General features: G+C 59.8%; 1 protein-coding gene across 1 annotated transcript; it reads right to left on the bottom strand.

The window, feature by feature from the left end:
* Window positions 1–585: 585 nt before the first annotated feature.
* GET3 (guided entry of tail-anchored proteins factor 3, ATPase) lies at window positions 586–14,169 on the bottom strand. The gene is given in 8 exon segments (XM_074530391.1): window positions 586–736; window positions 4,093–4,290; window positions 8,308–8,394; window positions 8,396–8,416; window positions 10,648–10,798; window positions 11,940–12,088; window positions 13,221–13,368; window positions 13,963–14,169. Coding segments are annotated over 8 exon segments (1,053 nt in total). The 5' UTR covers window positions 14,130–14,169; the 3' UTR covers window positions 586–604.
* Window positions 14,170–14,214: the final 45 nt, after the last annotated feature.

Below are 14,214 nucleotides of genomic sequence, written 5' to 3' on the forward strand. Positions count from 1 at the left end.
CCAGGACCCCCCCAAATTCACCCCAGGACCCCCAAAATCCATCTGAACCCCCCCCAAAATCCATATGGACTCTCCCAAATTGATCTGGAACTCCCAAATTCAGCCCAGGATCCCCCCGAAATCCATCTGGACCCACCCAAACCCATCGAGACCCCCCCCCCAAATCCACTCAGACCCCCCCAAATCCATTCGGACCCCTCAAAATTCACCCCAGGACCCCCAAAATCCATCGGAACCCCCCCAAAATCCATATGGACTGTCCCAAATTGATCTGGAACTGCCAAATGCACCCCAGGACCCCCCCAAAATCCATCAGGACCCCCCCAAAATCCATATGGACTCTCCCAAATTGATCTGGAACTCCCAAATTCAGCCCAGGACCCCCCCGAAATCCATCAGGACCCCCCCAAACCCACACCCCAAAACTCAATTTTTGCTTCTCAAATTTATTATTTACACGCCCCCCCCCCCTCTCCAGGAGGGGGTCCCCACTTCCGCCCCCCCCCTCCCCAAAATTGGGGGGGGGCATAAATAGGGGCTGTGCCCCCCCCCCTCCCTCGGGAATGAGGGGGGTTTGGGGGTCCCGGGGGGTTCCTGGGGGGGGTTATTTGGGGCTGGGGGGTTGGTAGGGGTCCAGCAGGAGGGAGCTGAAGGTGTTGACCTTGTCCCCCCCCCGCACCTCGTGGGGCAGCAGCGGCAGCTTCACGATGTGGAAATCCTCGTACAGGTCCTCCATCTGCGGGGGGGGCAGCGATGGGACCCCCAAAATCCCACCCTGAGACCCCCCCCGGTCCGAAATTCCCCTCCCCAAATCCCGGGCCTGGCTCCTCCCTCAATCTGGGCGGGGCCAAACCAATGAAAACCCAAAAAAACTTAATAAAAACTCAACAAAAACCCATTAAAAAACCCCCAAAATCCCACCCTGAAACCCCCCCGGTCTGAAATTCCCCTCCCCAAATCCCGGCTCTGGCTCCTCCCTCAATCTGGGCGGGCCAAACCAATGAAAACCCAAAAAAACTTAATAAAAACTCAACAAAAACCCAATAAAAAGCCCCCAAAATCTCACCCTGAAACCCCCCCGGTCCGAAATTTCCCTCCCCAAATCCCGGGCCTGGCTCCTCCCTCAATATGGGCGGGGCCAAACCAACGAAACCCCAAAAAAACTCAATAAAAAACTCAACAAAAAACCCCCAAAATCCCACCCTGAGACCCCCCCGGTCCGAAATTCCCCTCCCCAAATCCCGGGCCTGGCTCCTCCCTCAACATGGGCGGGGCCAAACCATGAAAACCCAAAAAAAAACTTAATAAAAACTCAACAAAAACCCAATACAAAAAGCCAATAAAAACCCCCAATATCCCACCAGGGACCCCCAAAATCCCACCCTGAGACCCCCCCGGTCCCGAAATTCCCCTCCCCAAATCCCGGGCCTGGCTCCTCCCTCAATATGGGCGGGGCCAAACCAATGAAAACCCCAAAAAAACTTAATAAAAACCTAATAAAAACCTAGTACAAAGCAAATGAAAACCCCCAAAATCCCACCCGGCACCCCCAAAATCCCACCCTGAGACCCCCCCGGTCCGAAATTCCCCTCCCCAGATCCCGGGCCTGGCTCCTCCCTCAATCTGGGCGGGGCCAAACCAATAAAAAAACCCAAAAAAAACTTAAAAAACCCCTCAAAAAAAACTCAGTAAAAACCTCAAAAAAACTCAATAAAACCCAAAGAACCCCCCCCAAAAACACAATAGAAACTCAATAAAAAACCCCCCAGAAAAACCTCCAGTAAAAACACAATAAAACCCCCAAAAATTCCCAAAATCCATCCCGGGTCCCCCCTGCCCAGCGAGTTGCCCTAAACCCCTTTTTAACCCCATAAACCCCTTTTTAACCCCTTTTTAACCCCATAAACCCCTTTTTAACCCCTTAAACCCCTTTTCAAATCCCCTTTCAACCCCTTAAACCCCTTTTTAACCAGTTTTTAACCCTTTAAACCTCTTTCCAGCCCCCCCAGGTGCGTTTACCTGGTCCAGGTACTTGGCCTGGATCTCGTGGTGCACCTCACACATGGCCAGCTCCTTTTTAACCCCTTAAACCCTTTTCAAACCCCCTTTCAACCCCTTGAACCCCTTTTTAACCCCATTTTAACCCCTTTTTAACCAGTTTTTAACCCTTTAAACCTCCTTCCAGCCCCCCCAGGTGCGCTCACCTGGTCCAGGTACTTGGCCCTGGATCTTGTGGCGCGCCTCACACATGGCCAGCTCCTTTTTAACCCCTTAAACCCCTTTTCAAACCCCCTTTCAACCCCTTAAACCCCTTTTTAACCCCATTTTAACCCCTTAAATGTCTTTTTAACCAGTTTTTAACCCTTTAAACCTCCTTGCAGCCCCCCCAGGTGCGCTCACCTGGTCCAGGTACTTGGCCTGGATCTTGTGGCGCGCCTCACACATGGCCAGCTCCTTTTTAACCCCACTTTAACCCCATTTTAAACCAGTTTTTAACCCTTTAAACCCCTTTTTAACCCTTTAAACCTCCCTCCAGCCTCCCCAGGTGCGTTTACCTGGTCCAGGTACTTGGCCTGGATCTCGTGGTGCACCTCACACATGGCCAGCTCCTTTTTAACCCCTTAAACCCCTTTTTAACCCCATTTTAACCCCTTGAACCCCATTTTAACCCCTTAAACCCCTTTTTAACCCCTTTTTAACCCTTTAAACCTCCTTCCAGCCCCTCCAGGTGTCCCTACCTGGTCCAGGTACTTGGCCTGGATCTTGTGGCGCGCCTCGCACATGGCCAGCTCCTTTTTAACCCCCTTAAACCCCTTTTAAACCCCATTTTAACCCCTTGAACCCCATTTTAACCCCCATTTTAAACCCCATTTTTAACCCCATTTTAACCCCTTAAACCCCTTTTTTAACCAGTTTTTAACCCTTTAAACCTCCTTGCAGCCCCCCCAGGTGCCCCCACCTGGTCCAGGTACTTGGCCTGGATCTTGTGGTGCACCTCACACATGGCCAGCTCCTTTTTAACCCCCTTAAAACCCCTTTTTAAGCCCCTTTTTAACCCCTTGAACCCCTTTTTAACCCCTTTTAAACCCCATTTTAACCCTTTAAACCCCTTTTTAACCCTTTAAACCTCCTTGCAGCCCCCCCAGGTGCGCTCACCTGGTCCAGGTACTTGGCCTGGATCTTGTGGTGCGCCTCGCACATGGCCAGCTCCTTTTTAACCCCTTAAACCCCTTTTAAACCCCATTTAAACCCCATTTTAACCCCTTAAAACCCCATTTTAACCCCTTTTTAACCCTTTAAATCTCCTTCCAGCCCCCCCAGGTGCGTTTACCTGGTCCAGGTACTTGGCCTGGATCTCGTGGTGCACCTCACACTTGGCCAGCTCCTTTTGAACCCCTTAAACCCCTTTTCAAACCCCCTTTCAACCCCTTAAACCTCTTTTTTACCCCTTAAACCCCTTTTTAACCCCACTTTAACCCCTTAAACCCCTTTTTAAACCAGTTTTTAACCCTTTAAACCTCCTTGCAGCCCCCCCAGGTGCGTTTACCTGGTCCAGGTACTTGGCCTGGATCTTGTGGTGCACCTCACACATGGCCAGCTCCTTTTTAACCCCTTAAACCCCATTTTAACCCCATTTTAACCCCTTAAACCCCTTTTTAACCCCTTTTTAACCAGTTTTTAACCCTTCAAACCCCTTTTTAACCCTTTAAATCTCCTTCCAGCCCCTCCAGGTGCCCCCACCTGGTCCAGGTACTTGGCCTGGATCTCGTGGTGCACCTCACACATGGCCAGCTCCTTTTTAACCCCTTTAAACCCCTTTTTTAATCCCACTTTAACCCCTTTTCAACCAGTTTTTAACCCTTTAAACCCCTTTTTAACCCTTTAAACCTCCTTCTAGCCCTTCCAGGTGTGTTTACCTGGTCCAGGTACTTGGCCTGGATCTTGTGGTGCACCTCACACATGGCCAGCACCCTTTTTAACCCCTTAAACCCCCTTTTAACCCCCTTTTAACCCCATTTTAACGCCTTAAATGTCTTTTTAACCCCTTTTTAACCCTTTAAACCTCCTTCCAGCCCCCCCAGGTGCGTTTACCTGGTCCAGGTACTTGGCCTGGATCTTGTGGCGCGCCTCGCACATGCGGCAGGGCCGCAGCGGGTCGGGGAACACGAGCTGGTTCACCACGATGTTGTGCGTGTCGATGCGGCACTTGGCCAGCTCCTGGATCAGCCGCTCCGTCTCGTACAGCGACAGGAACTCGGCGATGCACACGCAGATGAACGTGGTCTGCTCCTGGGGACATTGGGGACAGCGTTGGGGACATTGGGGACACCATTGAGATCATTGGGGACATCATTGAGATAATTGGGGACAGCAGGGATAGCGCTGACAGAGGGACAGGGAAACTCGGCAATGCACACACAGATGAACGTGGTCTGCTCCTGGGGACATTGGGGACAGTGTTGGGGACATTGGGGACACCATTGAGATCATTGGGGACATTGGGGACACCATTGGGATCATTTGGGACATCATTGGGGTCATTGGGGACAGCACAGATAGCAGGGACACAGGGACAGGAACTCGGCGATGCACACGCAGATGAACGTGGTCTGCTCCTGGGGACATTGGGGACAGCGTTGGGGACAGCGTTGGGGACATTGGGGACATCACCAGGGTCATTGGGGACAGTACAGATAGCGGGGACACAGGGACAGGAACTCGGCGATGCACACGCAGATGAACGTGGTCTGCTCCTGGGGACATGGGGACATTGGGGACATTGGGGACAGCCCTAGGATAGCAGGGACACTGGGGATATTGGGGACACAGGGACAGGAACTCGGCGATGCACGCGCACATGAACGTGGTCTGCTCCTGGGGACGTTGGGGACATTGGGGACAGTGTTGGGGACATTGGGGACACCATTGAGATCTTTGGGGACAGCAGGGATAGCATTGACACAGGGACAGGAACTCGGTGATGGACACGCAGATGAACGTGGTCTGCTCCTGGGGACACATTGGGGACATCACCAGGGTCATTGGCGACACCATTGAGATCATTGGGGACATTGGGGACACCATTGAGATCACTGGGGACAGCAGGGACAGTGTTGGGGACATTGGGGACACAGGGACACAAGGACAGGAACTCGGCGATGCACACGCAGATGAACGTGGTCTGCTCCTGGGGACATTGGGGACAGTGTTGGGGACATTGGGGACATCATTGGGGTCACTGGGGACATCACTGGGATCGTTGGGGACATTGGGGACACCATTGGGATCATTTGGATCATTTGGGACATCATTGGGGTCATTGGGGACAGTACAGATAGTGGGGGACACAGGGACAGGAACTCGGCGATGCACACGCAGATGAACGTGGTCTGCTCCTGGGGACATTGGGGACATTGGGGACATCACCAGGGACATTGGGGACAGTGTTGGGGACATTGGGGACATCATTGGGATCACTGGGGACAGCACAGATAGCGGGGACACAGAGACACAGGGACAGGAACTTGGCGATGCACACGCAGATGAACGTGGTCTGTTCCTGGGGACATTGGGGACATTGGGGACAGCATTGGGGTCATTGGGGACAATGGGGACATCACCAGGGTCATTGGGGACAGTACAGATAGTGGGGACACAGGGACAGGAACTCGGCGATGCACACGCAGATGAACGTGGTCTGCTCCTGGGGACATTGGGGACACCACTGGGGACACTGGGGACAGCACTGGGGACACTGGGGACAGCACTGGGGACATTGGGGACAGCAGCACGGTGACACCACAGCCCGCAGTACAAGGACACAGGGGACAGACAGCAGGACAGAGGACACACAGACAGGGCTCTCTGTCCCCACCCCTGCCCTCAGAGGTGCTCGTGCCTTATCCCTGTCCCCATCTTTAGCACTGTCCCCATCCCTGTCCCCACCTTTATCGCTGTCCCTGCCCCCCAGGGCTCCCTGTCCCCATGTCTGTCCCCTGTCCCCAAGGACTCCCTGTCCGCAAGTCTGTCCCTGTCCCCATCCCTGTCCCCATCTTTATCGCTGTCTTCCCAAGAGCTCCCTGTCCCCAAGCCTGTCCCTGTCCCCAAGCCTGTCCCTGTCCCCAAGTCTGTCCCTGTCCCCATCTCTATTGCCACCTCTGCCCCCAGGGCTCCCTGTCCCTGTCCCCATCCCTGTCCCTGTCCCCATGTCTGTCTGTCTGTCCCTGTCCCCAGGGCTCCCTGTCCCCAAGTCCATCCCTGTCCCCATCTCCATTGCCATCTCTGCCCCCAGGGCTCCCTGTCCCTGTCCCCATCCCTGTCCCTGCCCCAAGGGCTCCCTGACCTGGTCCCCTCTTTATCACTGCCCTGAGGGGTCCCTGTCCCTGTCCCCCTGTCTGTCTGTCTGTCTGTCCCTGTCCCTGCCCGTCCCTCTGGGCTTTATTCCCCTCAGGAATGTGCCCGGACTGGCTCAGCCCCAGCCCCAGCCCCATTCCCCCCAATTCCCCCCAGTCCCCTCCCAGTCCCCTCCCAGTGCTCCCCATTCCCCCCCAGGCCCCCCATTCCCCATCTCCCCCACTCCCCCCAGTCCCTCCCATTTCCCCCAGTTCCCATTTTCCTCAATCCCTCCCAGTGCTCCCCATTCCCCCATCTCCCCCACTACCCCCAGTCTCTCCCATTTACCCCCAGTCCCCATTTTCCCCATTCCCCCCAATTCTCCCCATTCCCCCACAGTGCTCCCCCATTCCCCTCAGCCCCCCCAGTCCCCTCCCAATCCCTTCCAGTCTCCCCAATCCCCCCCAGTGCCCCCCATTCCCCATCTCCCCCATTCCCCCCCAGTCTCTCCCATTTCCCCCAGTTCCCATTCCCCCCACTCCCCCCCATTGCCCCCCAGCCCTCCCATTCCCCCCATTCCCCCCAATCCCCCCATCTCCCCCACTCCCCCCCAGTCTCTCCCATTTCCCCCAGTTCCCATTTTCCCCCAATCCCCCCAGTGCCCCCCAGTCCCTCCCAGTCCTCCCCATTCCCCCAGTGCCCCCCATCTCCCCCAATCCCCATCTCCCCCATTCCCCCCCATTGCCCCCAGCCCTCCCATTCCCCCCAATCCCCCCATTCCCCATTACCCCCCACTCCCCCATTCTCCCCCACTCCCCCCAGTTCCCCCATTTCCCCCAGTGCCCCCCATTCCCCCCACTCCCCCATTCCCCCCATTGCCCCCCAGTCCCTCCATCTCCCCAAATCCCCCCCATTCCCCCATTTCCCCCACTCCCTCCATTTCCCCCATCTCCCCCAGTCCCTCCCAGTGCCCCCCATCTCCCCCATTCCCTCCCATTCCCCATCTCCCCCACTCCCCCCATCTCCCCCATCACCCCATTCCCCCCAGTTCCCCCATTTTCCCCAGTGCCCCCCATTCCCCCATCTCCCCTCCATTCCCCCCATTCCCCCCCATTTCCCCCAATCCCCCCCTATTTTGCCCCACTCCCCCCATCTCCCCCATTCCCCAGTTCCCTCATTTCCCCCATTCCCCCCAACCCCCCCATTCCCCATCTCTCCCAATCCCCCCCCATTTCCCCCATTCCCCATCACCCCATTTTCCCCACTCCCCCTATTCTGTCCCATTCCCCCCAGTCCCTCCCAGTGCTCCCCATCTCCCCCCATTCCCCCCCATTGCCCCCCCAGCCCTCCCATTCCCCCCACTCCCCCCATTCCCCCCCAGCCCTTCCATTCCCCCCAATCCCCCCCATTCCCCATCTCCCCCCATTCCCCCAATCCCCCCCATCTCCCCCATTGCCCCCCAGCCCTCCCATTCCCCCCATTCCCCATCTCCCCCCATTCCCCCAATCCCCCCCATCTCCCCCATTGCCCCCCCAGCCCTCCCATTCCCCCCACTCCCCCATTCCCCCCCAGCCCTTCCAATCCCCCCATTCCCCATCTCCCCCCATTCCCCCCAGTTCCCCCATTTCCCCCAGTGCCCCCCCATTCCCCATCTCCCCCATTCCCCCCCATTGCCCCCCAGCCCTCCCATTCCCCCCCATTCCCCATCTCCCCCACTCCCCCCCCAGTCTCTCCCATTTCCCCCAGTTCCCATTTTCCCCATTCCCCCCAGTCCCTCCCAGTGCTCCCCAGTCTCCCCCATTCTCCCCAGGCCTCCCTATTCCCCCCAGTGCCCCCCATCTCCCCCATTCCCTCCCATTCCCCATCTCCCCCCATTCCCCATCTCCCCCCATTCCCCCCACTCCCCCCCCATCCCCCCCAGCCCTCCCATTCCCCCCATTCCCCCCATTGCCCCCCATTCCCCCCCGCTCTCACCGGGTCCTTGAACTGCTCGCTGACCGAGCGGATCACCGGCAGCGTCTCCTCCAGCTTGGACGCCAGCTGGTCGGCGTTCATGTCCCCCCAGCCCCAGCATGTTACACATCTGTGGGGGGGGGGGGGCAGGGCTGTGAGACCCCAGCCCCAATTCCCACCCCTGAAACACCCCCAGCCCCAATTCCCACCCCTGAAACACCCCCAGGATCCCCACAGCCCCAGCATGTTACACATCTGCCATGGGGGGGGGCAGGGCTGTGAGACCCCAGCCCCAATTCCCACCCCTGAAACGCCCCCAGCCCCAATTCCCACCCCTGAAACACCCCCAGCCCCAAATCACCCCCTGTGTGACACCCCCAGCCCCAGCATGTTACACATCTGTGATGGGGAGGGGCAGGGCTGTGAGACCCCAGACCCAATTCCCATCCCTGAAACACCCCCAGGATCCCCACAGCCCCAGCATGTTACACATCTGTGGTGGGGGGGGGGGCAAGGGCTGTGAGACCCCAGACCCAATTCCCACCCCTGAAACACCCCCAGCCCCAGCATGTTACACATCTGTGGTGGGGGGGGGCAGGGCCGTGAGACCCCAGACCCAATTCCCACCCCTGAAACACCCCCAGCCCCAATTCACACCCCTGAAACACCCCCAGCCCCAAATCACCCCCCTGTGTGACACCCCCAGCCCCAGCATGTTACACATCTGTGATGGGGGGGGGCAGGACTGTGAGACCCCAGCCCCAATTCCCACCCCTGAAACGCCCCCAGCTCCAAATCACCCACTGTGTGACACCCCCAGCCCCAAATCACCCCCTGTGTGACACCCCCAGCCCCAGCATGTTACACATCTGTGATGTGGGGGGGGGGGAACGGGACAGGGCTGTGAGACCCCCCCAGGACACCCCCAGACCCAATTCCCACCCCTGAAACACCCCCAGGATCCCCCCAGCCCCAGCATGTTACACATCTGCGAAAATGGGGACAAGGCTGTGAGACCCCCAATGGGAGCCCCCAGCCCCAAATCCCCCCCTGGGACCCCTGGGACCCCTCCCCAGCCCCAAATCCCCCCCTGGGACCCCCTCCCCAGCCCCAAATCTCCCCCTGGGACCCCTCCCCAGCCCCAAATCTCCCCAGAACCCTCCCAGAACCCCAAATCTCCCCCTGGGACCCCTGTGGGACCCCTCCCCAACCCCAAATCTCCCCCCGGGACCCCTCCCCAGCCCCAAATCCCCCCCTGGGACCCCTCCCCAGCCCCAATTCCCCCCCTGGGACCCCTCCCCAGCCCCACCTGCGAGATGAAGGGGCTGATCTGGTTCTTGATCTGCATCAACCAACCCAACCCCAAGTCCCCTGCAGTGACTCCCCCAGCCCCAAATCCCCCCCAGGACCCTCCCAGGACCCCAAATCTCCCTCTGGGACCCCCCCGGGACCCCTCCCCAGCCCCAAATCCCCCTCTGGGACCCCTCCCCAGCCCCAAATCTCCCCCAGGACCCTCCCAGAACCCCAAATCTCCCACTGGGACTCCTCCCCAGCCCCAAATCTCCCCCCGGGACCCCTCCCCAGCCCCAAATCTCCCCCCAGAACCCTCCCAGAACCCCAAATCTCCCACTGGGACCCCCTGTGGGACCCCTCCCCAGCCCCACCTGCGAGATGAAAGGGCTGATCTGGTTCTTGATCTGCATCAACCAGCCCAACCCCAAATCCCCTGCAGTGACTCCCCCCAGCCCCAAATCCCCCCCAGGACCCTCCCAGAACCCCAAATTCCCCCCTAGGACCCCCCGGGACCCCTCCCCAGCCCCAAATCTTCCCCAGGACCCTCCCAGGACCCCAAATCTCCCACTGGGACCCCTCCCCAGCCCCAAATCCCCCCCTGGGACCCCTGTGGGACCCCTCCCCAGCTCCAAATCCCCCTCTGGGACCCCTCCCAGGACCCCAAATCTCCCACTGGGACCCCTGTGGGACCCCTCCCCAGCCCCACCTGCGAGATGAAGGGGCTGATCTGGTTCTTGATCTGCATCAACCAACCCAACCCCAAATCCCCTGCAGTGACTCCCCCAGCCCCAAATCCTCCCCAGGACCCTCCCAGGACCCCAAATCTCACTTCTGGGACCCCTGTGGGACCCCTCCCCAGCCCCAAATCCCCCCCCTGGGACCCCTCCCCAGCCCCAAATCTCCCCCCGGGACCCCTCCCCAGCCCCAAATCCCCCCCTGGGATCCCTGTGGGACCCCTCCCCAGCCCCAAATCCCCCTCTGGGGACCCCTCCCCAGCCCCAAATCTCCCCCCAGGACCCCAAATCTCCCTCTGGGGACCCCCCTTGGGGGACCCCTCCCCAGCCCCACCTGCGAGATGAAGGGGCTGATCTGGTTCTTGATCTGCATCAGCCTGCCCAGGCCCCTCTCCACGATGGTGGGGAAGTTGAGCAGGCGCAGCGTGTGCCCCGTGGGCGCCGTGTCGAACACGACCACCGAGAAATTCATGCCCTTCACCAGCCTGGGGGGCACGGGGAGGGGTCAGCAAGGGTGTGGAGACCCCTCCCCATGCTCAGGTGAGAGTTACCTGCCCGCTTAAACCCCTCCTGAGACCCCCAAATCCCCTCCCCATGCCCCAAATATCCACTCAAACCCTTCCTGAGACCCCCCAAATCCCCTCCCCACACCCCAAATATCCACTCAAACCCTTCCTGAGACCCCCAAATCCCTTCCCCCACACCCCAAATATCCACTCAAACCCCTCCTGAGACCCCCAAATCCCCTCCCCACACCCCAAATATCCGCTCAAACCCTTCCTGAGACCCCCAAATCCCCTCCCCACACCCCAAATATCCACTCAAACCCCTCCTGAGACCCCCAAATCCCCTCCCCACACCCCAAATATCCACTCAAACCCCTCCTGAGACCCCCAAATCCCCTCCCCAAATATCCACTCAAACCCTTCCTGAGACCCCCAAATCCCCTCCCCAAACCCCAAATATCCACTCAAACCCTTCCTGAGACCCCCAAATCCCCGCCCCACACCCAATACCCACTCAAACCCTTCCTAAGCCCCCCCAAACCCCACCCCACATTCCCAGGTGTGCTCACCTGGCCCAGATACTTGGCCTAAACCCCTTTTTAACCCCCTCAAATTGTACTCCAGCCTCCCAGGTGAGCCCCCAGCCCCACCTCATGACCTCGGTGTAACTCATGGCTCCAGGTGAGCCCCCAGCCCCAGGTGAGCCCCCCAGCCCCAGGTGTATCTCAGCCCCCCAGGTGAGCCCCCAGCCCCAGGTGAGGTTCAGGTGACCCCCCCAGCCCCCCAGGCGAGCCCCCAGCCCCAGGTGACCCCCAGGTGAGCCCCCAGCCCCCACCTCATGACCTTGGCGTAGCTCATGGCCCCAGGTGAGCCCCCAGCCCCCAGGTGAGCCCCCAGCCCCCCCAGGTGAGCCCCCAGCCCCAGGTGAGCCCCAGGTGAGCCCCCCAGCCCCAGGTGAGCCCCCCCAGCCCCAGGTGAGCCCCAGGTGAGCCCCCAGCCCCAGGTGACCCCCAGGTGTATCCCAGCCCCCCAGGTGAGCCCCCCAGCCCCAGGTGACCCTCCCAGCCCCCCAGGTGAGCCCCCAGCCCCAGGTGACCCCCAGGTGAGCCCCCAGCCCCACCTCATGACCTCGGCGTAGCTCATGGCCTCGTCGATGCCCGGGAAGGCGCTCATGGCCTCCTGCATCATCTTCTTGCCCATGCTCAGCACGTTGTCCTCCTCAAAGAACTCGTCCGGCAGCTCCGCCACGCCCAGGCTGGGGTCGATCTCCTGGGAAGGGGACATTGGGGGACAGTGAGGGGACATCGGGGGGATTGGGGACATCGGGGGGATCCAGGGGGATTGGGGACAGTGAGGGCAATGGGGGACCATTGGGGACATTGGGGACAGTGAGGGGATATTGGGGGGATTGGGGACATCGGGGGGATTGGGGACATTGGGGGGATGTGGGGGGTTTGGGACATTGGGGGGATCCAGGGGGATTGGGGACAGTGAGGGCAATGGGGATGTTTGGGACATTGGGGATATTGGGGGACATTGGGGACACTGGGGACACACAGGGGATTGGGGGACATGGGAGATGTTGGGGACATTGGGGACATCCAAGGGGATTGGGAACATTGGGGATGTTGGGGACACTGGGGACACACAGGGGATAATGGGGACATGGGGACAGTGGGGACACACAGGGGATTGGGGGACATGGGGACATTGGGAGCATTTGGGACATTGGGGACACACAGGGGACATTGCGGACATTGGGGACATCCAGGGGGATTTGGGACAGTGGGGACACTGGGGAGACTGGGGACATTGGGGGATTGGGGACACTGGGGACACACAGGGGACATTGGGGGACACACAGGGGACATTGGGGACATTGGGGGATTGGGGACACTGGGGACACACAGGGGACATTGGGGGCAATGGGGATATTGGGGACACACAGGGGATTGGGGGACATTGGGGGGATTGGGGACACTGGGACACACAGGGACATTGGAGGCATTGGGGACAGTGGGGGGATTGGAAAGATTGGGAATATTTGGGGACATTGGGAGGATTTGGAGGACATTGGGGACACTGGGGACTCACAGAGGCCATTGGGGACAACGGGGGGATTTGGGACATTGGGGACACTGGGGGGGACATTGAGGACATTGGAGACATTGGGACACACAGGGAGACATTGGGGACATTGAGGACACACAGGGGGACATTGGGGACATTGAGAGGATTGGGGGCAATGAGGTATTGGGGACATTGGAGGGGATTGGGACATTGGGGGGGACTGGGGACATTGGGGTCTCTCCAGACCCTCCAATACCCTCTGGGACCCCTCCAAGACCCTCCAGGATCCTTTGGGACCCCCCAAGACCCCCCGTGCGCCCCCAGCACCCACCATGGCGAAGAGGTTGTCGTAGCCGGTGACCTTGGTGGGCACTTTGGAGAATTTCTGGTCGAAGGCGTCCGAGATGTTGTGGGCAGGGTCGGTGGAGATGATGAGCACGCTCTCCCTGACCCGGGACAGCTGCACGGCCAGGCTGCAGCTGGGGACGGGAAATTGGGGGGGTCCCAAAGGGGTCTGGGGGGTCCCGGATCGGGTCGGCCCCCACAGAGACTCCCGGGTCGGATCCAACCAAAATTGCCACAAAAAAGGGGGCAGGGGGTGGGGTTGGGACCCCCTCAGGTGTGTGGGACCCTCCAAATGTGTGTGGGGACCCCTCGGGTGTGCGGGACCCCCAGCCCCTCCCGGGCCGCTTCCCGGTGCCGTTATCCCGTCCCGATCCCGGTAACCCGTCCCGTTCCTGCCATTGCGATCCGGTGATCCCATCCCGACCCCGTTATCCTATTCCAATCCCATTATCCCAGCCCGATCCCGGTGGTCCCGTCCCATATCCCGGTATACCATTCCATTACCGGTATCCCATTCTATTACCGGTATCCCATTCCATTACCGGTATCCCATTCCATTACGGTGTCCCGTCCAGATCGGTGATCCCATCCTGTTCCTCCCATCCGATTCGGTCATCCCATCCCAACCCCATAACCCCATTCCAATCCCGTTATCCCACCCCGATCCCCGCCATCCCGTCCCGTCCCGGTGCCGCTGCCGGTACCCGGTACCGTCCCCGGTGCCTCACCTGCACGTGGTCTTGCCCACGCCGCCCTTGCCGCCCACGAAGATCCACTTGAGGCTGCGCTGCTCGATGATGTTCGCCAGCGTCGGCTCCAGCGGCTCCACGTCGGGCGCGTCCTCGAACTCCTCGGGGCCCTCGGCCGTCCACCCACCGCCCGCCGCTGCCGCCATCTTCCCCGCGCCGCCGCCCGCCGCGCGCTGATTGGCCACCACTCCGCCGCGCCTTCCCTTCTTTGGCTTCCCATTGGTTAAATCG

This window comes from Zonotrichia albicollis, chromosome 32, assembly GCF_047830755.1.
Source record: "Zonotrichia albicollis isolate bZonAlb1 chromosome 32, bZonAlb1.hap1, whole genome shotgun sequence".
Lineage (NCBI taxonomy): Eukaryota > Metazoa > Chordata > Aves > Passeriformes > Passerellidae > Zonotrichia > Zonotrichia albicollis.